This window comes from Thamnophis sirtalis, unplaced genomic scaffold (genome assembly GCF_051295495.1).
Source record: "Thamnophis sirtalis isolate CommonGarterSnake01/CBP01778 unplaced genomic scaffold, rThaSir2_p1.2 scaffold_4, whole genome shotgun sequence".
NCBI classification, from domain to species: Eukaryota; Metazoa; Chordata; class Lepidosauria; order Squamata; family Natricidae; genus Thamnophis; species Thamnophis sirtalis.
In genome coordinates this window covers 128,145,180-128,169,601 of record NW_028261384.1, presented here as the reverse complement: position 1 = coordinate 128,169,601, position 24,422 = coordinate 128,145,180, and the positions used below count along the sequence as shown (strand labels likewise).

At 41.5% G+C, this 24,422-nt stretch overlaps 1 protein-coding gene across 1 annotated transcript; it reads left to right on the top strand.

Annotated features, from left to right (window-relative positions):
* Window positions 1-7,232: 7,232 nt before the first annotated feature.
* Window positions 7,233-24,386, top strand: LOC148046499 (vomeronasal type-2 receptor 26-like). The gene is made up of 7 exons (XM_087714788.1): window positions 7,233-7,241; window positions 8,938-9,110; window positions 9,807-10,098; window positions 11,159-12,019; window positions 14,882-15,109; window positions 16,409-16,535; window positions 23,268-24,386. The coding sequence occupies exons 1-7, from the start codon at window positions 7,233-7,235 to the stop codon at window positions 24,161-24,163; spliced, it is 2,586 nt and encodes an 861-aa protein (XP_087570914.1). The 3' UTR covers window positions 24,164-24,386.
* Window positions 24,387-24,422: the final 36 nt, after the last annotated feature.

Sequence of the window (24,422 nt, the reverse complement as noted above, 5' to 3'; positions counted from 1 at the left end):
TTCAGATAACAATTTTTTACAATCCTTAATATACTTTTCATATCTAAATAAATTTTCATTCAACCTCCAAGACCTTCTTGCCTGGACTACCCTTCCCAATTCCATCCAAACTGGATTATGATCCGAAAGAACTCTCGCCATGATCTTTGTCTTCTTCACCCTAGAAAGTAAGTCATTAGTAATTAGTATAAAATCAATCCTTGAAAGAGATTGATATCTATCGGAAAAGAAGGTAAAGTCATATTCTTCTGCATGCCTTTCACGCCAAACATCTCACAATTCGAAGTCATCCATCATGTCAAAAAAAGATTTGGGTAACTTAGCTCGAAGTTTGGTGTTCGGGCGAGATATCTTCTTATCTCTTTTGGTATCAATCACGCCATTCCAGTCACCCAATAGTATACAAGACTTGAAGTCCCACTGTACTAATTTAGCATGGAGATTTCTATAAAATCCATCTTGTTGTTGATTAGGAGCATAAATTCCCAAAAGTAATGTCCTTTTCCCTTCTAAGATTAAATATAATGCAATATATCTTCCAAAGGGATCTGCTTCAATTAGCTCAGCTTTAATGTCTTTTCTTAAGTATACTACTATGCTGTTTTTCTTTTCCGTGGCTGAGGTCGCAAAATGTTGACCAAGTTTGGGGTTAAACAAAAATTTTTGATCCGTTGATTTGATATGGGTTTCTTGCAAACAAATTATATCATTCTTAAACTGTTTGAGATAATGACATATTTTCTTTCTTATCTGTGGAGAGTTCAGTCCATTAACATTCCATGTCAAAATCTTAGTTGTCATTTTTGGTTGCCTGAAGCTTTTTTAGAGCCTCCCGCAAGGCCTGTCTCGCCTTTGGTCTGGCTCCTCCCACAGCTTCTGAGCTTGTTGCTGTAGCTCCTTGATCAATGGCCAACGATTGTTGAGATTGTTGCATTGTAGCTTGTTTATCCATTTGTCTGGTGGTCATACGGTTAGGTCTTCTTTCCTTGACCCCTTGTCCTTCCGGGAGGGGGAGATGGTGCATTTTATCTGATGGTTGTATAGTTTGCTGTTTATCTTGTTCGTCTCATGGTTTTTCTCCATATCCGGAAGGTTCAGGGTGTCCCATCTTCAGAATCTTATGATAGAAATCTCGAGCTTTCCATACAGAGCTGAGACAATATCTTTGCTTGTCCATTGTAACTATGATACCGAATGGGGCATCCCATCTGTACTGTATCTGACACTTTCTGAGCTCTTCCACCAGAAAAGCATAATCTCTTCTGGCCTCTTAGCATTTGAGGTGGTATTTCTTTCAAAACAATCAGATCCTGTCTGCCAATTTGAAGCTTGGTATTATAGGACTCTTGTAATATCATATTTCTAGATTCTCTTGTAACAAAGTATATTACCACATCTCGGGGGAGTTGCCTTTGTTTTGCCGCCCAAGAATTAACGCGAAAATTTTTGTCAATCTGCCAGTCATAATTGGATCCCGGTCTTCCCACCAGGCAGTCAAAAGCCTCAGAAAACATTTGCTTTAAGTTCTCCTGTTTCTCTTCACGCAGCCCCCTGACTCTTAATGCAAGCTCCATTTGCTTATACTGTATCATAATTTGTTTTTCAGCATTTTCAATTTTTTGTTCCACCACTTCAGTTTTAGATGTTAAGTTAGTCTTAGCTTCATTGAGAATCTCTAAGTTATCTTCCATTCCAGAAATATATTCCGTCATTACATTTACAATTCCCATCATATCCTCATTCATTTTGGTGACCTTAGTATCAAATTTATCATATAAGATTTCCATCTCATTCCTTATTTCATCTTTGAACTCTCTAAGCATTTCTAAATTCTGTTCTTTGGATTCTCTAAACATTTCTAAGTTCTGTTCTCTGGATTCTCTGAACATTTCCAAAAAAAAATCTTTCGTTAGTACATCTCCACTAGGGGGCATAGAAGGTGGGGGCTGCAACTTTATGCCAGGTATGAGAGATGTGGATCTCGGAGGTAATTTCGCAGAGGTCGATTTTGATGCCATTATATCTTTGCTTTAAGTAAAAAACAAAGCAAAACCCCGTTGGAATGTCTCTATAACAACAAAGAGTCTTTGAAAGCTTCAAGGGAGTGTTATTCCTTTGATTCTGTGCCAGGAAGTTGGAGATATATCATTATAACAAATGCGGAAGTTTTAAAATCGCCATTTTGAAAACAATTAAACAAAAGAGGTTTTTATAACATTGAAGCTGGCATTTTTGATAGAACAAACAAAAAAAAAGTTCTCAGGTTGGTCTCTGCTCATGTTAATTTTCTATAGCCTAGTTTCAAAAGATTGTTCTGAGGGGGGGGGGTCACTTGCCTTGTACTATAAAAAACAGCTGAGAAGATCTGACCGGAGTTAAATGACTCAGCCTTGGCAGAATCTCTTCCTCCATTCACAGCCAAAAAAACCAACTGCAAACTTCAAAGAAGATTCTCACCGACTGAATTGACTGCTCTCTGCTTTTTTCTAGCCTGAAAAAAGAGATATCTAAGGTATTAAATAGATAACGAACCAGAACTCTGGAGGCAGTTCAGATAAGCTGCCGGCGGCGGCAGGCCCCTCCCCGGAAGTACCAACATTGAATCTTTATGTCCTATTCTAGCTAAACATCCATCATATTTAATAACAAACTTTTCTAATCCTCTTTTCCAAATCGCTGTTGGCAATTTTCATCTAGTTTCCTTATATTATACATACATACATACATACATACATACATACATACATACATACATACATATAATGTTGTCATCATTATCCCTACTTTATTTGACTAATAATTTCCCCCCTAATAATAAAAACAACTGTATCTAACTTAATTCTTTTTATTAACTTTTGTATATAATCCAAAAGGATTTCTAATCTTCCTTTCATGGGTGCCATTTAATATTCATATCCAATTATTACTTATCATAACACCACACATTGTATACATTATCATCATTATCAATTATGTCTTTAACTATATCTATTATCACTAAATTTCACTAAGTTTAATTTAGAATTTATTAAGGTTATCATTTATTAAGGTTATCATTTAATTATTAATATCATAGTAAATTATATGTTAACGAATAAACATTCAATGATAATCTAAAACAATCTACAAGACACTGAAATTCCAACTTATTAATCATCAAAAATTGGCTAGTTTTTTTTATCATCAACTAGCATTATCAACCAGTGTCTTTCCAGTAGTGGAATGGTCTTATCTCTCTCAGCTGCTGTTGTGTCAATTCTCTTTTCAGCTCCTTTCTAGAGTTTTGAACTTCTCTCTGCACTTAGAAGATCTCTCATGTAGTTTCGTTGCCCTGGAGTTGTTATTAACATAAGCTTAACTTTGGTTATCAAACTTATTTCTGGATAGGTTTGTCTTCTTAACTCCATCCTTTTCACTCTTTTTTTTCCTCCTAGATTTTGAAGTTTGGGATAAAGCTCCAAATTGTCAAAGTCACTTTTCCAGCTTTCCTTCTTTCCAGTTTCACTCACATTTGTTCCATTAGTAAATTCATCTGTTATCTTAACTTTGTTTTCTGTATTTTCATTCTCTTCTTTAATTTTGGGGGGGTCCAACCCCATCATCTTTTACTGTGATATTCCATAGTCTATCCCATTTCTTCTCAAATCTCTCAAATCCTTCTAAGATATTTTGAAGTCCATCCAGGATATTATGAACTTTTAAGTTTTCCTCATCTGAATATTGATCCATTTTTCCAAAATAAAAGAGTTGTAAAAGAAAAAAGAAAGAATCTGATAATCTCTGCCACTCTAGCCTGTTAAAAAGGGAAAGTTTCTTGGAGAATATATTTATATTTAAGCATAAATTATTTTATAGTTTTCAAAGTAGAAGGGTTCTTGCCTTTTCTTTCCTTTTCCTTCTTTTGCCAAAATATTTTCCAGACACACCTGCAAAGCACTGTTCATACCCTTGAGTCTTTATCAGGTTTCATAAACAAGCTCCAAACCCTTTCTTTGCAAAGTCAGTGAAGTCAAGTAGGAATGAACAAAGGATACATTGTTTCAGGAAAAAAAACTTCAGGCTCAGACTTCTGACTGGCAGATTCAACTTTTTTATACTTGATTCTTCAAGTATCGTTAATATGCTTTTATAACAAATAAAAGAAGGAATTTGTTAAAATAAAAAAAGTTTTAGTTTAAGCCAAAAGAATTAAGGTAGGAAAAATAAGGAAAGAAAAAATCAGTCCATTCACTTCAAATGGAGAAACAGGAAACATTGCAATCACTTCAATCCACAAAAGACCGTTACAAGCAAAAGTAATGAATTTTCCAAGACAGTTCAATAAGGATTAAATTTGCCGCTTTATTCTTACTTAGAGGACTAATATCTTTAATGGAAAAACATTTCTTAGGGCAATCTTCTGAAAGTTAAAAAAAAAACCTCACCAGATGGAACACTTTCACTTTCCTTCTGGAGCCGTCTCCGACTATGTCAGCCTGGGGGCTGCCTGTTTGCCGCCAATTGGAAGCACTTTCCTTGGGTCGACCAGGGACTTTGCGATGTCCCTGTGACCAGCGAGGTTTTGTCTTCCTAGTCACCATCACTTCAGGACAGTTTAGGTCCTACCGGACCGTCTAGAGGCAAAAGTGTCATTGGTGGACTCGGACAGTCGAGTCCGCACGATGTGTCATCGCGACATTGGCTCCTCCCTCCAACCTTGGCTGGATTTTTTGTCACCGGCTTGAAGAACTTCTCTTGCTTCTTTTGAGGATTTTACGGTATCCCTGAGATCAGCAAGACATATTCTTCCTGATCACTGGGCATCCCCACTCCACCTCACAATGCTGATGCAGCTCTCAATGAAATCGATTTTGACACGCCTGACCTAGTATGTTATTATTAATTGATGTTGAAGAAAAATTATACTGTTTCTTTTTTCCACATATTTAGATGATTGTTTTCCATGTCCAGAAGATCATTATCCAAATAAAGATCAAGATACTTGTCTTCAAAAAACAATAGCTTGCTTGACTTATCAAGAGCCCTTGGGCATTTCTTTGCTGGTCATAACAGTCTCCTTATCTTTCATCTCAGTTTTAGTACTGGGGATCTTCATTAAACACCAGGACACTTCCATTGTCAAAGCTAATAACAGGAACCTCACTTAAAGATTTCTTATTGCTCTCCTGCTCTCCTTCCTTTGCACTTTTATCTTCATTGGGCAACCAGACCAAGTGAAATGTCTCTTGTGACAGACTATTTTTGGTCTCATCTTCTCTATAGCTCTTTCTTGTACATTGGGGAAAACAACCATTGTTGTTCTTGCTTCCATGGCCATTTTTGAGCCAGGGTCAAAAATGAGGAAATTGGTGGGGGAAAGGGTGACTCTTTCTATTGTTCTACCTTGCTCCCTAGTACAATTCACCATTTGTATAGTGTGGTTAGCACTCCTCCCCATTCCCAGATTCTGACATGCACTCCATGGCCAAAGAAATTCTCCTGCAATGTAATGAAGGTTCAGTTACCATGTTTTATACTGTGTTTGGCTTTATGGGGTTCTTGACAGCTGTCAGCTTCATGGTGGCCTTCCTAGATAGGAATTTACCTGACAGCTTCAATGAAGCCAAATTGATCACCTTCAGCATGTTGGTCTTTTGCAGTGTCTGGGTTTCATTTGTCCCACCTATTTGAGCACCAAGGGAAAATATGTGGTTGCTGTGGAGATCTTCTCCATTTTGGCTTCAGCAGCTGGATTACTGGACTGCATCTTTTCCCCCAAATGCTATATCATTATTCTGAAACCTGACCTGAACAAGAAGGAGCAACTAATAAAGAAATGAAGCTTATTTTTTATATTAGACCGCTTGAAAGAAACCAAATTGGTTACTATCAACAAACAGGTTTTCCCCAGTTTGGTGATTCTGACTTATTCCCTGTACTAGCAAATCAAGGTGACATGCAAGGTGACAATCTATTCCAAGTTTGTTATTCTTTTTGCAGAATCTAGACAGCTGCTCCTCACTTATTCCTTCAAACATTATTTTTTTCTGGCCTTCTTCAGATTAGAATAGAGTCTAAGACAATGTTATGTGAAAATCAATACAACCTATAAGTTTCACAATATCCCTACCTCCCCAAAAAAAGAAAGACCCTCCCAATAGTTTCCATATTCAATTTTAAATGTGGAAGAATTCCTAACCCAAGTCTGAAAATTTGATATCTACTTTGGTGTAGCAGGCAAGGTTCTTGACTAGAGTTGGAAATAACAAGTACTAATCCTCCCTTACGCCTGAGACCTCAGCTGATGTATTAACGGCTAAGAGATGCTCGCAGCGGGGCACAATTTGGAGGTGGCTGGGTGGGGCACGGTATGGGGTAGGGCAGGGCGGGGCATGAGATGTGCATCTTACTGGAGACTGGCAGTTCCAGATCTTGCAGCTTTTGTGGGGTTTTCTTTAAAAAAAGGCCTCTCCAGATGAGCTTGAAAACCTCCAAGGTTGCTTTGGGATGGGGAAAATGGGCAGCATTTCTGCCTCTCCCTGGGTGCCTGAATCCTCGGAGCCTCAGAGCCTGATGTCTTGGAGCAACTCCCAGCCCTTGCACAGTAAAGAAAAAATTCTTGTGAGTGCGATAAGTAGTTCATTGCCTCACATTCAACAGAAGTTTTTCTTTATTGTGCAAGGGCCGGGAGTTGCTGCAGGCTCTGAGGGTGCAGATGTCCAGGAAAGGAAGGGAAATACTGCCCATCTGGCCCCTCCCATAGCAACCTCAGAAGTTTTCAAGGTCATCTAGAGAGGCTCCAGAGTAGGTTGTGGCAGTGTCTCCTCCAGCCCGAGCACAGCTGAAGTCAGCCAAGCACCCTCCACACACAGGCAGCTCCAGAAGCCCCAAGGCCTTGGCTTGAAGAAACTCACCCAGGCTGGAAGAGGTGCCACCCCAACCGATCATCTGTCACACTGGAGACCTACCAGTGCCACCAGGTGCCTCCTGGCACAGCTGAGGTGTGCTTGGCTGGGCGGAAAGTTTGCAAGGCTTTCAGACATGAGCATACAAGCATAGCCACCCCATTGAAAAGAGCGCTTGGGTCTGTTGCCTCTGAAGGGCTCCTGGGATGCTCTCCGGTTGGCAGGGATGCAGGGCGGGACCGCCTGAACCACCATTTCCTTTCTCCCCAGGCTCTGTCTTCTGAGCAGGACAACAAAGAGCCCCTGCTGCACAGAGAGAGGATGGGGCACTCAACTGCCAGAATCGATATGGCAGCTGTAGGTTAAGAGGCTTCTGCCCCTCATGCTGCATGTTGTAGCTGCCAGAGCCCCATATGGATCTCTTCAGGGTGGTGGACTGCCCACGCCTCTTCTCCCTGGAGCTGGCCTGGCTCCAGCAGTGCTTCCTGGCCCTGCAGCACTCTGCACCAGGACCACTTCCGCTTCTGACCGCAGGTGGGAGTTGGCCGAGTGTGGCTTCTCAGAGCAGCACGCCACCCTGATCAATCTGGCTTATGGCATCCTCCACAGCACACTCTACCACAGCTCCTCTGGAGCTGCACAGAGTTAAGTTGGCGGTGGGCAGCAATGTGGAGACTGACGAAAGGGGAGGCAGGTAGCAACCTTTTTCTCTGCTGTGGGCCAGAAAGAGACACTGCCTGCGAGGGAGCCCACAAAACAAATTAAAGGTGCTCTGGGTATCCATCCTGCCCACAAAAAAGACAGCAAAGAGTCCCGGAATGGTGCACCCCCCCTCAAAACTTTTCACCACTATTTCAGTGGGCATGGCTTGGTGGGAGGCATCATGTGACTGAGTGTGTGTGAGTGACATCAAGTTGGCAATGTCCACTCAGTCACATGCCTCCCCCATCTAGACATTGAACCCACTGAACCGGTAGTAAAAAGTTTTGAAACCCATCCCTGCAGCACACCACTCTGCCTCCTACTCTGTTGCAGCCACAAATAAGCAGAAGTGGTTTGGAGGCCACATGACTCCTGCTGCACATGGCTGCTGGTGTGTCGCCGTGAGGCAGGTGTCAGGGTATGGATGTCCTAGCTGTGGGGGCCCTGAGGCTATCAGAGAGCATTGGGCATCTCCACCATGACCCTGCCTTGTTTCATGGCTATGTGGAACCAGACAAAATGGGGAGGGGTGGACTGCTGGGTAGGCTCTTAAGTAGGGCTTTTTGGGGAGTAGAGCCATCAGACCCAAAAGAAAGACTCACTTTGAACTATATTTTGCAGGCTCAAGGAGATGAACCTACTCTGCAGAAGTCCCTGCCTTATGGAACATTCCAGCATGATTTCCCTCTTTCAAACAATCTTTGACATCAATCATGTTAAACTGCGACCTTTCATAGCAGAAACTGCTTTCAGCAAAACATTGACAAATTAACTGTAACCAATGAACTTCAATGCTTTTAAAATTGTATTTTAAATCAATAAAGTTTGGAAACTGATTATAGATATGTATCTACCGAAAATGGCACCATCTTTGGTGGGGGGGGGGGAAGTCCCAACAATTGTTTGTTTAGTGCATATGACGCTGCTCCCATTTTCTCAATCAATATGTTTCATTTCGACATTTTGCCCAGAAGCCAAAAAAAAATACTATTGCAAGTAAGCTATTAGCTTCTAAGTAATTATCAAATTAAGTGTCATCATTGTTCTTTGCTCCCTATCTCAAGGGAACCCTGTTAAACAGGGGAAAAAAACTATGAATCCAGGTTTTAAAAAAACTGCATTACATTAATACAGACTCAGAAGTAAAGGTTTACAAGTAGAGAGAACAAAAAAGAAACATGTTTAATCTGTGATACTTGATTTTACATAATATTCCTGAAAGGCTGATCGATTAGGACTCAGATCAGTATTTGAATAATAACATTCAATGTATACTTTAATATCTACAATGGCGATATTTTATTCTGAGCTGCTTCTATTCACAACACTGATTTTATTCTTTTTTCCTAAGTGGATGTGCAGTTCTGTTCACAACTGCAATCTCAGAGATCCTCTTCCAATTTCTCACAAGTACTATCAGTCTGGAGAATTAATTGTTGCTGCTGTTATATATCAGGTCTTCTTTCTTTCAAATCAGATCATGTTTCAAAGTGTTCCTTCTCATGATGTGCTTGATCAATATCTGTAAGTATCCTCGGCCTCATTCTCAAACTCTGAACTATCACCACCTAAAAGTTGTCATTTTATTCTTCCTCTTTACCTTTCTGCTCAAATCAAAATACTCACCATATAGCTCACTGAAATTGTCCTTAGTCATGTATAAATTCTAGGATTAAAAGACACTTAGCCTCCACTAATACTGCAGGCATAAATGAGGAAATAATGTACTATTGCTTCCCATTTATCTATTTATTTGTTTTATTTTTATCCCACTTTATTTTTTATGCAAATCATTCAAGGGGCAAAAATATACAACTTGGCTTCCTTCTCTTATCTTCTCAATAACCACAATTCTGTGAGGTGAGTTGGGCTGAAAGAGAATGACAGGCTGAAATCACATAGAATGTGGGATTTGAACTCCTAGCCTCTTACTTTTTACTGTAAACCAAACTGGCTCAAATTGTCTGTCTTCTAGAAGAACATTAAGTAGAAAATAAATAAGCATACATATGTTGTCTCAGTACAAGGTTAGCTACCCGTTCCCAATATTATTGCTTCCCAATCAATACAATCTCGGGCTATTGTTTGCTAAAGACCACATTACATATCTCAAGAGCAAATAATAACCACAACATTTTGGATGTGCATGAATGTATATAACAATTGAAATGTGATTCTGAAGCAGAAATGTATTGACAGAGTTTACAACTCTCACTGAAGGTATCTCACTCATAATTACCAACACACGTTGGCTCTGGCATTTGCTGTTAATGAGATCAATGAACAGTCAGAAATATTACCCAATGTGACTCTGGGGTTCCACATTGGTACTGACACTCTTGAGGATATTACGACTTATCTTTTAGCCATGGAATTTCTATCTACAAAAGATAAATTTATCCCCAACTACAAATGCAATGTTCAGAACAACACGGTAGCTGTCATTGGAGGACCTCGTACTAGGACCTGCTTCAACATGGCAAACAGTCTCTGCAACTTCAAATTTCCCCAGGTGGGACATAAATATGGTAAAAAATGCAAAGTTCACTTTCTCTTTAATGATTTTAGGTATCACATGTTTGAGGCGTGTAGATGACAAATATATAAAAAGGAAATCACCAGAATTTCTGTCAGGCTCAATGAGGAACATGTTATTAGACAACATATATAAGTATAACCATGATTTTGAATACATGAAATGGATCCAAATAAAAAGAGACACTAGAACAGGGATGGTAGGCATGTTGGTGTGCTTATGGACTCCCCTTAGAGACCTCTTAGGAATGGGATGAGGTCGACAGTCTAAGGTTAAAATGATGGGGGTTTGTGGAAGAGATGACAGTCAGGTAGTTCATTCCAGGCATTGACCACTGTGTTGCTGAAGTCACATTTTCTGCAAAATGCAGTTTATTTTAAGTTTGCCACTAGACTTGAAATTTCAGGTTTAGACAACTTAGAATTACATTGCCTTCAGTTTGACCTAAACGTAGTATGCAAAATTATCTGCTACAATGTTCTATCTGTCAATGACTTCAACCACAACAATACCTTATGCCACTAACGTGTGGAGGACACTTCTCAAGAAATATCTCTGGACTCGCTCAATTGAATCAATGTCTGACATACGTTGCGGGTTCCAAAAAGTTAAGCTGTATTCGAGAATTGGTCTGGCAAATGTTTTGCATGCTCTGGGTTAACAACTTTTAATGCTTTTTTAGCAATGTTGTTACAGAGTGCTCTGGTTCTTAGATCATTAGATATGAGTACTCCAAAATCCTTGACAGAGTGAGGGTTGTCTGAAACGTCATGTCCACCTAGTTTATATTTTGTGCTCTGGATTTTTTTTTTTTTGCCAATATGTAACATAGAACATTTGTTTGTTGAGATTGGAAATTACTAATTGCTTGATCAATTTTTTGATCAATTGACAACCTCAAAATATCAAGTTTCAAAAATGTAATTTTCTGCATTGTACTCAAGCACAGAGATTGCATCAAATAAAAATGGGTGTAATTCATATTATTCTTTAGAAAAATTCCTTTGTTTTCTATTATTTTCTTACTCCCATTTAGATCACATATGGATCAGCTCCTTTCATGAATGATGAAATAGCAGCAAGGTTTGTCAAATGGATGTTCCCCGTTGAGGTGCACCAGTATAATGGAATACTACACTTACTGTTGCATTTTGGATGGACCTGGGTTGGGAAAGTGTGCTTTGTTGAGGAAGATAAAGAGAGGTTCATTCAGAATAGCCTTTCCATGTTTACAGAGAGAGGGATCTGCTTTGACTTTATAGACAGTATACCACAAATGATGTATGGTAATTTAGCAGCTGACATGGTGGAGGAGGCAGATAAATTATACAAAGTCATCATGAGGAGTACAGTCATTGCAGTGATTTTGAATGCTGAAATTACAGGCCTGATGACTTTGAGACTTATGATCTATGTTTTAGATTCTGATGATATACCAAAACAAAGAAAAGCCAAAATTTGGATCATGACAGGCCAGATGGAATTCACTTCCATTCTGATGCAAAGAGAATTGCCCATTGTTTTTCTCCATGGCGCTCTTTCCTTTGCAATCCACTCAAGGGAACTGACAGGGTTTCAAAAATTTATTCAGAAAAGAAACCCAACATTAGAAAAAGGAGATGGTTTTATTAGAGACTTTTGGAAAGATGCATTTGAATGCTCATTCTCCAGTGGTATTAACGATCGGGACACTGACAAGATCTGCACAGGAAAAGAGAAACTGGAGACACTTTCTCAATCTATATTTGAATTGAGCATGACTAGCCACAGCTACAGCATCTACAATGCAGTCTATGCTGTGGCACATGCTCTAAGGCAATTGTATTCCTCCCAGTTCAAATATGGGCAAAGAATTGATGAGAGGAGATGGAAGCTCTTCCTTCAGTCACCATGGCAGGTAATATTGGCCAAGGAAACCGCTATCTGAAAATATCCAAACATTTATATATTTTTTAAAAAACCTATTAAATTTTTCCACAGTTATTTCAACATTCAAGTCTATAGTTTATATATATATTTTTAAAACCTATTAATTTTTTTCTAAAGTTATTTTAAAATGCAAGTCAATTGTCCAGTAACGGAGAGAATGGCATTCCTTCAAAATTGATTGTCTGTCTGTCAGTCTGTCTCCCTATTTTTCTCTCTGTCTCTCTATCTCTACCCCTCTCTAACCCTCTATCTATCTATCTATCTATCTGTCTGTCTGTCTGTCTGTCTGTCTGTCTGTCTGTCTGTCTGTCTGCCTGTCTGCCTGTCTGCCTGTCTGCCTGTCTGCCTATCTGCCTATCTGCCTATCTGCCTATCTGCCTATCTGCCTATCTGCCTATCTGCCTGGCCGCCCAGCCGCCTGGCCACCCACCCACCCACCCACCCACCCACCCACCTACCTACCTACCTACCTACCTACCTACCTACCTACCAACCTACCAAACTACCTATCTACCTACCTACCTTCTCCCCTCAGGACATCTCTTCAAATCTCTAACCCTCTATCTCTATCATCTCTCTCTCTCTCTCTCTCTCTCTCTCTCTCTCTCTCTCTCTCTCTCTCTCTCTCTCTCTCTCTCTCTCCCTCCCTCCCTCCCTCCCTCCCTCCCTCCCTCCCTCCCTCTCCCTCCCTCCCTACCTCCCTACCTACCTACCTACCTACCTACCTACCTACCTACCTAACTACCTAACTACCTACCTACCTAACTACCTAACTACCTAACTACCTAACTACCTAACTACCTAACTACCTAACTACCTAACTACCTAACTACCTAACTACCTAACTACCTAACTACCTAACTACCTAACTACCTAACTACCTAACTACCTAACTACCTAACTACCTAACTACCTAACTACCTAACTACCTAACTATCTATCTCTAATCTCTAATTATCAGACTGCCTTCCATTGAGCACCTGTATACTACTCAAGCCAGATAGAGGGCTGAGAAAATGCCTAGTTTACCCTTACCTAACTCTTTTAACTTCTCCCCTCAGGACATCAGTACAGGGCATTTGATGCCAAAACAACCAGACATGAAAACAGGTTTTTTTCTCCATACTATCACTCTAAGAAGCATATAGTTCCTACAGTACTTATGCCTAAAGATACCTAACTATGTAGTAGGACTGTATTTCTATTATCCTTCTCATCTTTCTATTACCTACTTCCTTTATCCTTTCCTATTTCCTACTCCTATTTTTTGATATCATGTGACTAACATTTTTTTTGTTTCTATCATATGAATCATGATTGTATCTTATGATTTAGAAAGTTGTTGCTTAATGTCTATGGAGATTTTCAGTCATCCAGGTCATGGTTCATCCCAAAGGTGATTTTTCAAAAGGCAGCTTTGTTTTTTCTTGAAGACATTTAGTTTCCCATCATAGTCCCTCCAGCTGATCCAAGAAGGCTTCACACAAATTTGCATTACTGACGAGGACACAGATAAACCTCCAAATGGCCTCAACAATTCTCAGAATGACTGCTAATGACCAAAAGACAAAAAGAAATTTAAATTCTTTCATTGTCCACTATTCAGTCAGAACTGAAGAAGCTTCTTGGATGAATAGTGAAAGGTCTTCAAGGAAAAACAAAGTCCAGATGCCTTTGGAAAAAGCAACTTTGGGACACTTTATTGTATACTATGTATATACACTGACAGCATATTCACAGAGACAAATTCCTTACTTGCCCAATCACAGTTGGTCAATAAAGAAAATTCTATAATGGGAATTTGGGAAAAGGTACTTCATTCCAAATATATGAAATAGTTTGTGTGGATGTATGTATTTAATGCATGATATTTGACAGGTTGACATGCAAAACTTTCTCACTGTCTTAATTTCAGAGGGAACAAATTTTCTAGACAGTTGTAGATGAACTCATGAAAGGTTTTATCTAGAGAAGAAAATCAAATCTCTAGATTCTTTTAGGACTGTCCTGCTGTTTATTACAATCTCTTAGCTATCATGATCTCCCTGGTGTCCATGAAAGTTTTAATACTTTTCCTACTTCCATTCTATCCTCATAAAATTCTCACCATAAGTCAAAAGGAAAAGGGAGGAAAAACAAATTTTGGGGAAATGACAAAATTATTGATTCAATTGATAGCAAATTTGCCAATGAACCATTTGAAACAAATGTTCTTTTTCATTATCCACTAGCCAATATCCTCGCATTTCCCAGGTATTTATTTATGGTGGGGAAATTTCTTGACCAAATGTAATTTCCAATGTTGGATTTTCCCCCTTACCCAAGGGATCCCTTTTATGGAGTACTGTGAAGCTGTTACCATGGTAACTCCACTGCGCTGCACAGTAGAAATCATGTTACGGCAGTACAGTAGAAACCATTTTAAGGCACAAGATATATATTTCTCCACCCATTTTAAATGCAGTGGTGGAATCTAGATTTTTAAAGCATTTTTTACTACTGGTTCGCAGAACCAAGGCAATCATATCACCATTTCAGCCGAACTGGGAGAATTTCATCCTTCGAGTAGAGTGATGAAAACACAAATTTCCATTGACCTTAAGTCAAAGGAATAAAAACTGAGATTTGCTAATCCCTTCAAAGAATTCTATTAATTTTCCCTCCCTCTCTCAATCCATCCCTCAATCCTTCCTTCCTTCCTTCCTTCCTTCCTTCCTTCCTTCCTTCCTTCCTTCCTTCCTTCCTTCCTTCCTTCCTTCCTTCCTTCCTTCCTTCCTTCCTTTCTTTCTTTCTTTCTTTCTTTCTTTCTTTCTTTCTTATATCTCTCCAGCTCCACCATTTTTTGCAGCAGCTCTCCTTTAATAACACTGCTGGGGAACACATTTCTTTTGGCTCCAACGGGGAATTGATAACTGGATTTGATATATCCAACTGGCTGGCATTCCCAAATAAGTCATTTCTAAGAGCTAAAGTTGGAAAAATTGAGCCTATGGCTCACCCAGACAATCTTCTCACCATTTCCACTAAGGACATTGTTTGGCCCAACATATTTAATCAGGTATGACATATTTTTTTCCACTATTATGAAATAATATGAAAACATGAACACGTGTTCCATCTACTAGGTACACATGTTCATGTTTATTGAATTAGGTGAATTTTAACCAGGTTTCCCCAATTTTCATTTTTTATTAAATCTTTCAGCTACTAACCGGTGTATGTACTTTTTTATCTTTATGTGAAATGTGAACATAAATATGGAAGTGAATATAATAATAATGTATTTGGGGGGGAGTCATAATATAGAGCCAAGGTGGCGCAGTGGTTAAAATGCAGCATTGCAGGCTACTGCTAGATCAGCAGGTCAGCGGTTCAAATCTCACCGGCTCAGGGTTGACTCAGCCTTCCATCCTTCCGAGGTGGGTAAAATGAGGACCCAGATTGTTGGGGGCAATATGCTGACTCTCTGTAAACTGCTTAGAGAGGCCTGAAAGGCCTATGAAGCGGTATATAAGTCTACTGCTATTGCTATTGCTATAGCAAAACATGTATTAATATTTACAGTAATTGCTTAATATAGTGTATACATCAGAGCACAGTTCTTATCTTCAATACTTCCAAATTGACTTTAATGTAGCTTGCTCCATATCAGGCCTATAAAAATAGAATAAGCTTAATGAAAATGACTTCTGATTACTGTATAAAGTTGGCACTTAATCATCATTTTCATGGATTCTATATAAACCTCAGTATATTGTATCAAGTACAGAAAGAGCTCAAAGAAAACTAGGAATGCACTTAAAATTAGAATCTTAAAGAATCGGTGCTCCAAAATTTCCAGAATTAAAAGCTCTCCATAACACATTCTGGTACTGATTTCCTCAGAACATATCTTAAGACTACTATATTAGGCACAATCATACAATTAATCTAATAGGTATGAGCTATAAGCAGTGGTGGAATTCAATTTTTTTTTTACTACTGGTTCGGTGGTTGTGGCTTTGTGGCATGGCAGGAGAAGGATACTGCAAAATCCCTATTCCCACCCCACCTCCCTAACCTGCTTTCCAGCTTCGTTCTCCTGTTCAGGGCAACAAAAGAAGATCAGCTGGGAGGCTGCAAAGAGGTGTGGGGCAACGTATTTGCCCGTTCTTTGAACCACTCGAAGTTTCTGATATTGGTTCTCCAGAACCTGTCAAAACTGTCTGAATACCACCTCTGGCTATGAGTAATTAATAGGCTCAGTGGAAAACATGAAATATTCAATATGAAGTGTTTGGGTATGTCTAACTGATAAAAAGAACAATCTAAAAATAAATTTGTCATGTGGCAGAATTCTGATTTAATTTATCAACAGACATTGCCTCTTTCCATCTGTAATAAGAAATGTCCTCTTGGTCATAGCAAGATAAAAGTGGAAGGGAAATTATCCTGCTGCTATGACTGCAGACGGTGCCCAGAAGGGAAGATAGCTGATCAAATGGGTAAGCAAAGGAACATTTGGAATATATCAATGTTTGAATAAATATAAATGGGACTGAATTTTTAATGAATGATGCAATGCCTCAAAATGTTGCAGTTCCTGAACATCCTAAGATTGTATAATTTAGTAATGAAAAATTTGGATTAATTAATGGGGTTTCTAGGGTAGAAATGGTGAATGGAAGAAAAGCAAAGCTGACTGTGCCAGAATGAAGAGCTAGGCTAGTAAACCTTTTTCAAAAAAATTCCTCTCCAGACAATAAAGGACTTGAGATCTCCCACATTTCCTCCAGATGTATAGTCCAGACCCCAATAGTCGTATTCAGAAGTTTTAGAGCTCTGGTACTCAGGGGAATTCCTATCTTGCTCAAACCAGAGTCAGCATTTTAAAAAGAGAAATATATTTGCAGACTTCTTTTTTAATCCCTTTTGGAAATTTATTTTATTTATTTATTTATTTTGTCAAACCTGTGTGAGATAACAGATAGAGAGTCACCCAGCTGGCTTCCTTCCGAGGCAGGACTAGAACTTGGAAATGTTGCCTCCCCCGAGCGACAGAAGGCAGAGGAGCTTTGCTCGCCTTTTTTCTCATTTTTTAGTCTCTATTTTTCTCCTTTTTTAATACATTCTTCTTTTCAATTTTTAACTTTTAACTTTGTTCTCCTTTTTACTCTCTATTTTTATTCTTTTAAAAAAACATTTTTTCTACTTTTAAATCAATTTTTAACTTCTAACTTTTAAAATTAAAAATGTTCAATTTTACTACTTGAGAAGTTCATTTTTTACTCCAGCTTTTACTCCAGTTTTTTACTCCAGGTAGAAAGCATTTAGTGAATGAGAGGAAGGTTTTCTCTACTAAGCAACAAAACTAGCTATCCATGGCTGTGACAATACCCAGACAACCTAAGACCAAAGACATTTTTCAGATAATGGACACTGTAAACTCTCTACCGCAAAGTGATAAAACAGACCAAGGCAGGACTCCTAATTGGAACCACAGGATGACCTCTCTAAGGGGGGAGAAAAGATACAGTGCTCACCAAGCAGTAAGGAAGGTGGAGCTCGATTGCAGGGGCAGCAGAGAGTCGGCGGATGCTGTCGGCTTATTCCATCAACTGTGGGTTGTGCATCATCCCCCCTTCCCTGGCTGGACAGTTGCAAGGTTTTGGCACTGTTTGGGGATTTTAATCCAGAATGGGATCAGCAGGTGCAGGCCAAAGAGAGTAAGTTGGGAGGTCTGCTGGGAGGCTCACAAATCCCTCTGCTTATTCGGAAGACAAATGACTCAGCAACTTTAAGTGAGTCAGCACCATGTTGGGATAAGGGAATAGAATTAGACATTCCCAATTACAGTGGACCAGCAGGAGACTTGGGTTAGTGGTGACGGTGCCTCTATTGAGCTCCCTGGGTTTAATATTTGGCAGATACCACCAAAGAGGGTAGCTATAAAGGGAAGAGCCTCAGGAGGGTTGTGCATTTTGGTAAAAGTCAAATTAGGATGGAAGTGAAACGAGGTATGCTAGGATTCTGGCCCTTTATTTTCTCAAGCAATCTATTTGGCATAATGTATGTTTATGTTAACCCAGCAATGGGCGACCTGTGGGAGGCACTGGAGGTAAAGATCTTAGATATACGGAAAGTGTCAATCATGGAGGTGAGGCGTTTAATCTCTTCCCTGAAGTCAAACAAAGCTCCCAGACAGGATGCACTCCTGGCATCATTATTTAAAGAAAATATAACTTGGTGGGTGCCTTTCCTGGAGGTCTCTTCCCCCCCCTCCCTTCCATCGCAACTCTTTTTGACTATCATGGCCGGCCTCTCGGCTCCTGTTGTTGTTGCCGCTGTTATTCGTGGTTGCTTTAGGAGCCCCCCTTTTAGACACCTGACTGTCTTTGCCTTCCAACCGTCTCCACTCCTGCCTTCGTCCTCAGGACCAACATTCTGGAGTGAGCTGGGATATTTGAATCCACCCCCGGCCTCGCTGAGAGTCCCAGATACTATCCTGCATACTATTCTGTGCCTCTATCTTTGCAGAAAGAGAAAGCAGGGGACAAAGAGGACATGGGCAGGGAGCCTGCTCAGCACCTCCCCCCAATTGACATTAACCCTCCAGCCATTTCAAACTTTTGGGCCTTGCCCTTTTTTGCTGGCCTCCGCAGAGGAGATTAAGAACACTAAGATTTCCTCTCTCGCGCAGTGCGCAAATTTTTTTTAGGAATGCGGTGTGAATGGTATGTTTGATTGATGAATGTACCCACTTTTTAACTTTATTACTGTTGTATTTTTTAAGTTTTAATTAACTTATGTGGGGAATGCATGGATGAGTGGCTGTATTTGTGTCAGAGGGTGACTGTTTCGAAAGGCCTGTCGGGAAACGCGTGAGCTATAGGGGTGGGTGGAGGGACTATGGACACGGGAGTGGGATGGAGCATTACGGTCTTAACAGGGAGGGGCAGATATGGTGGGGACTTTAGGGCTGGCCATTACCGGGGAAGGAGGGCTCGCTACGTTACAGAGATCCCTCCTTCCGGCCCTATGAGTCCCACTCCAAGGTCAGATGGTACGAGTAATCAGGCCCCTGGTCTCAGGCTGCTGTCGCTAAATGCCAGGTCTGTTGTTCACAAGGCTCCCCTCGTCCGGGACTTAATCTTAGAGGAGAGGGCAGACCTGGCATGTATTACTGAAACCTGGCTGGGCCCGGAGGGAGGAGTCCCCCTCGTAGAGATGTGCCCAGAGGGTTTTCAGGTGCTTCATCAGCCGCGATCCCAGGGAAGGGGTGGAGGTGTGGCTATTGTTATCCGAGAGTCTCTAGTACCTCGTAGGATTCCTGCTCCGGAGCTTGTCGGGTGTGAGTCCTTGCTGGTGAAGTTGGACCTCAAGGGTCAAGTGGGCTTGCTGTTAACGTACCTGCCTCCCAACAGCATTGCAGCAGCCCTCCCCTCGCTCCTCGAGTCAGTAGCCGAGCTGGCAATTGAGTTTCCCAGGCTTATGGTTCTGGGGGATTTCAATTTGCCTTCGCTCGGTGAACACTCTGATGGAGCGCAGGAGTTCATGGCTTCCATGACAGCCATGGGCTTGACCCAAGTAATTCGGGGCCCGACTCACTCGGCGCGTCACACGCTCGACCTCGTATTCCTCTTGGAGCAGTGGAGTTGTGATCTTGGTTTGAGGGGTAGTGAGATCTTACCCCTGTCATGGTCAGACCACTACCTACTGAGGCTTCACTTTTGGAGACCAAACCCCACTGTAGGGAGGAGGAACCAATTAGGTGGTTCCACCCCAGGTGACTTATGTACCCTTTGGGCTTTCAGACGGAGCTTGGGGTTGTTCCTGATACCCTCGTCCGCAGTCCGGCGGAGACTCTGGTTGCTGCTTGGAATTCAGCAGTGGCAGGAGCTCTTAACCGGATTGCGCCTTTACGGCCGATCTGAGGCAGTGGATCTAGAAGGGCCCCTTGGTTTACTGAGGAACTCCGGGAGATGAAGCGCCGAACATTGCCTCTCTGATTGCTTCCGCTGAGTCGCGCCCAGCCGCCCTGTTCAAGATAACCCATTCCCTCCTAAATAGGAGGGATACAGGTGATCCTTTGCAGGGCAGAGCTGAGGACTACGTCCAATTGCTCGCGGATAAAGTGGCTCGGCTTCGGATGGACCTGGACTCCAATTGTGCAGAGCCAGCCAAGGCACCAGGGGAAAATATGGAAGGACATCACTGGATTGATTTCCAAGATGTTACCTCTGAGGATGTGGACAAGGCCATGGGAGCTGTAAGTACCTCCACTTGTGTACTGGATCCGTGCCCCTCCTGGCTGGTTGCTAACAGCAGGGAGGTGACACGGGGCTGGATCCAGGTGGTTGTTACCACCTCCCTTCGGGAGGGGTTCTTTCCCCCTGCTCTAAAGACGGCGGTGGTGAGACCCCTTCTGAAGAAGCCATCTTTGGATCCAGCCATCCTAAACAACTATCGTCCAGGCTCCAAACTTCCCTTTATGGGAAAGGTTGTTGAGAAAGTGGTAGCCTTTCAGCTCCGGCGGTCCTTGGAGGAAACCAATTATCTAGATCCCTTCCAGTCGGGATTTAGGCCTGGCTACAGCACGGAAACTGCTTTGGTCGCATTGATTGATGATCTCTGGAGAGCCAGGGATGGAGGTCATGGCTCCGTCCTAGTGCTCCTTGACCTCTCAGCGGCCTTCGATACCATCAACCATGGTATCCTTCTGCGACGACTGCGGGAGGTGGGGGTGGGAGGCACTTTCTACGGTGGTTCTCCTATTACCTCTTGGACAGGTCGCAGTCGGTGCTGATCAAAGGGCAGAGATTGACCCCTAGGCCCCTGAATTATGGGGTGCCACAGGGTTCAGTCCTGTCCCCCCTCCTGCTTAATATCTACATGAAGCCACTGGGTGAGATCATCCGACGGCACAGGATAAAATACCACCAGTATGCAGATGATACACAGCTGTATCTGTCCGCCCCGTGCCAACTCAGTGAAGTGGTTGACATGATGTGCCAGTGCCTCAAGGCTGTTAGGGACTGGATGGGGCTTAACAAGCTTGTACTCAATCCAGATAAGACCGAGTGGCTGGTGTGTTTCTCTACTACTAATTGGCCAAGTGTTCCATCTCTCAAGCTTGGGGATCAAACAGTACGCTCCTCAGACAGGGTTAGCAATTTGGGAGTCCTCCTGGACCCACAGCTGACTTTTGAACACAACTTGTCGGCTGTGACCAGGGGGGCATTTGCCCAGGTTCACCTGGTGCACCAGTTGCATCCCTACCTGAACCGGGAGGCCCTCACAACAGTCACTCACGTCCTTGTGACCTCTAGACTGGACTACTGCAATGTGCTCTACATGGGGCAGCCCTTGAAGAGTATTCGGAGACTTCAGCTTGTCCAGAATGCAGCTGCACGAGCGATCGTGGGTGTACCTCGGTTCACCCACGTAACACCTTTCCTCTGCGAGCTGCACTGGCTGCCTATTGGTCTCCGAATACGCTTCAAGGCGCTAGTCGTCACTTATAAAGCCCATCATGGTATTGGACCTGGGTACTTGAGAGACCGCCTGCTGCCAATTACCTCCACTAGACCCATTAGATTCCACAGATTAAGCCTCCTCCGTATTCCATCCGCCGGCCAGTGTCGACTGGCGAATACCCGGAGGAAAGCCTTCTATGTGGCTGCTCCGACCCTCTGGAACGAATTCCCCGTGGAGATTCGAACCCTCACCACCCTCCAGGCCTTCCGCAAAGCCCTCAAAACCTGGCTGTTCCGACAGGCCTGGGGCTAAAGAGCTGTTCCCCCGTCTCGAATGGTATGACTGTTGTGAGTTTTAAATTATATATTGTTATGCTTGTTTTTTAAATTTTTGTCTGTATCCCCCTTCCCCGGTTCGAGTTGTGAGCCGCCCTGAGTCCCCTTTGGGGGAAAAGGGCAGCATATAAATACAATAAACTGAACTGAACTGAACTGAACTTTTATTAATAGAACAGGGCAAATTCCTGCTAGTTTAGCAATAGCAGTTAGACATATACTGCTTCATAGGGCTTTCAGCCCTCTCTAAGTGGTTTACAGAGTCAGCATATTGCCCCCAACAACAATCTGGGTCCTCATTTTACCCACCTCGCAAGGATGGACCTCAGTCAACCCTGAGCCAGTGAGATTTGAACAGCCGATCTGCAGAATCTCAGTCAACTGAAGTAGCCTGCAGTGCTGCATTTAACCACTGCACCACCTCGGCTCATAGTTTGCACACGTCAATAATTATTCCACTACATAAAAAAGGCTCTAGAGATAACGCAGATGGTTTCCAGTTAATTAATCTAATCGATATTTCAGCAAACATTTATGCTAAGTATTTGCTTCATAAATTAGAAGATTGGATAAAGAGAGATAACATTCTAGCTGAAGAACAGACAGGCTTCAGGAGCGGAAGAACTACGGTGGACAATTGTTTTGTATTGGACCATCTAACAACAAAGTTTAAGTTTTGGAAAAAAAACCACTGTATGTGGCATTTATAGACCTGAATGGCAGAAGAATAGAACAAGTTCAATCATTTACCTATTTAGGGATAATATTCCAGACAAATGGTAAATGGAATAAACGTGTAAAAGCCGGAGCTCAGAAGTCCTTGGCTCAGACAGACCAATAAATAAACTTATCTTAGGTCAGACTGTAGGTGTCATAGTTCTAGATTGTCCAAGACAAACATTTCCACCCTGGTAGCATAAGGTATTCTAGTATGTACAGAGGAGTGGAGTACTCTTCTCGTGAAATACCTTTGGACTTGCTTGATTGTATTAATGTCCAATATACAGTGTGGGTTCTAGGCAGATGAGCTGTATTCAAGAATTGGTCTGGCAAAGGTTTCATATGCCCTAGATTGCAATAAATATTACTAGAGAAAAAAATTAAGAAGCTTAAATTTAAGTTGCTTAAGAAGCTTAAATAACTGCTTTTATGGAGCTGCTTTCTTAAACGAGGAAGTTTAATTACAAGCTCTGTGGGGTGACCAATTTCCTATCAAGTGCCAGACCAAACTTCATCTTGGTTGTGAGAAGAGCCAGGTCCCACAAATGCACTGGTCGATACAGGGATTTACACATAAACAACCAGCAGCTTGAATTAGATGCTGAAACGACTGGGAAAATTGTAATTCATACAGATGTAATATAACTCAGATGAACCATAGGGTGTCCATAAATGCTTTGCTGTTTTTTGTTTCTTTTTCCCTAGACTTGGATGATTGTTTCTCATGCCCAGAAGATCAATATCCAAACAAAGAACAGGATAGTTGCTTTCCTAAAAGGATAACTTACTTGTCTTATCAAGATCCTTTGGGTGCTTCTTTGGCAATGATTGCAGCCTTCTTTTCTGTAATGTCAATTTTGGTACTGGGGATCTTCATTAAAAACCAGGGCACTCCCATCGTCAAGGCTAACAACAGGAACCTCACTTATATTCTTCTCACTGCTCTCCTGCTCTCCTTCCTTTGCACTCTATTCTTCATTGGACAACCTGACCAAGTGAAATGTCTCATGCGACAAACAGCATTTGGCATCATGTTTTCTGTAGCTCTTTCTTGTATACTGGGGAAAACAACCATTGTTGTTCTTGCCTTCCTGGCCACCAAGCCAGGCTCCAAAATGAGGAAATGGGTGGGGAAAGGGCTGGCTATCTCTATTGTCCTGTCTTGCTCCCTGATACAATTCTGCATTTGTGTGATATGGCTTGCAATTTCTCCTCCCTTCCCTGATTCTGACATGCATTCCATGGCTGAAGAAATTGTCCTTCAATGTAATGAAGGATCAACCACTATGTTTTACACTGTCCTTGGCTTTATGGGGTTCTTGACTGCTGTCAGCTTTACAGTAGCTTTCCTAGCTAGGAATTTACCTGACAGCTTCAATGAAGCCAAATTTATCACCTTCAGCATGTTGGTCTTTTGCAGTGTCTGGGTTTCATTTGTTCCCACCTATCTCAGCACCAAGGGGAAATACGTGGTGGCCGTGGAGATCTTCTCCATTTTGGCTTCAGCAGCTGGATTACTGGGCTGTATCTTTTCCCCTAAATGCTATATCATTATTTTGAGGCCTGATCTGAATACAAAAGACCAACTAGCAAAGAAATAAAACTGAATTTTACCTAACAACTTGAATGAAACCCAGTCTTTGACCTCTATCCTTTCACATTTTGGCAGCGTATGGGTCTCCTGTATTGCTTCAAATCGGAATACCAAGTTAATGTACATAATGGTAAATACAAAATGTTTTCTGGGTCATCTCAGGAACCTATTCGGCTGTTCTGAATCTTTTCTTTCAAAAATTAGTTAACATTATGTAATATGAATAAAACAAAAACCAAGAGGAAAATGTATCATCTATCTGAGGT

Bases quoted from the DNA above. Each gene is read 5' to 3' on its own strand.
- LOC148046499 (XM_087714788.1), top strand. The intron at 10,099-11,158 runs GTGGGACATAAA...ACTCCCATTTAG, and splicing joins GCAACTTCAAATTTCCCCAG to ATCACATATGGATCAGCTCC. The intron at 15,110-16,408 runs GTATGACATATT...ATTTATCAACAG, and splicing joins GGCCCAACATATTTAATCAG to ACATTGCCTCTTTCCATCTG.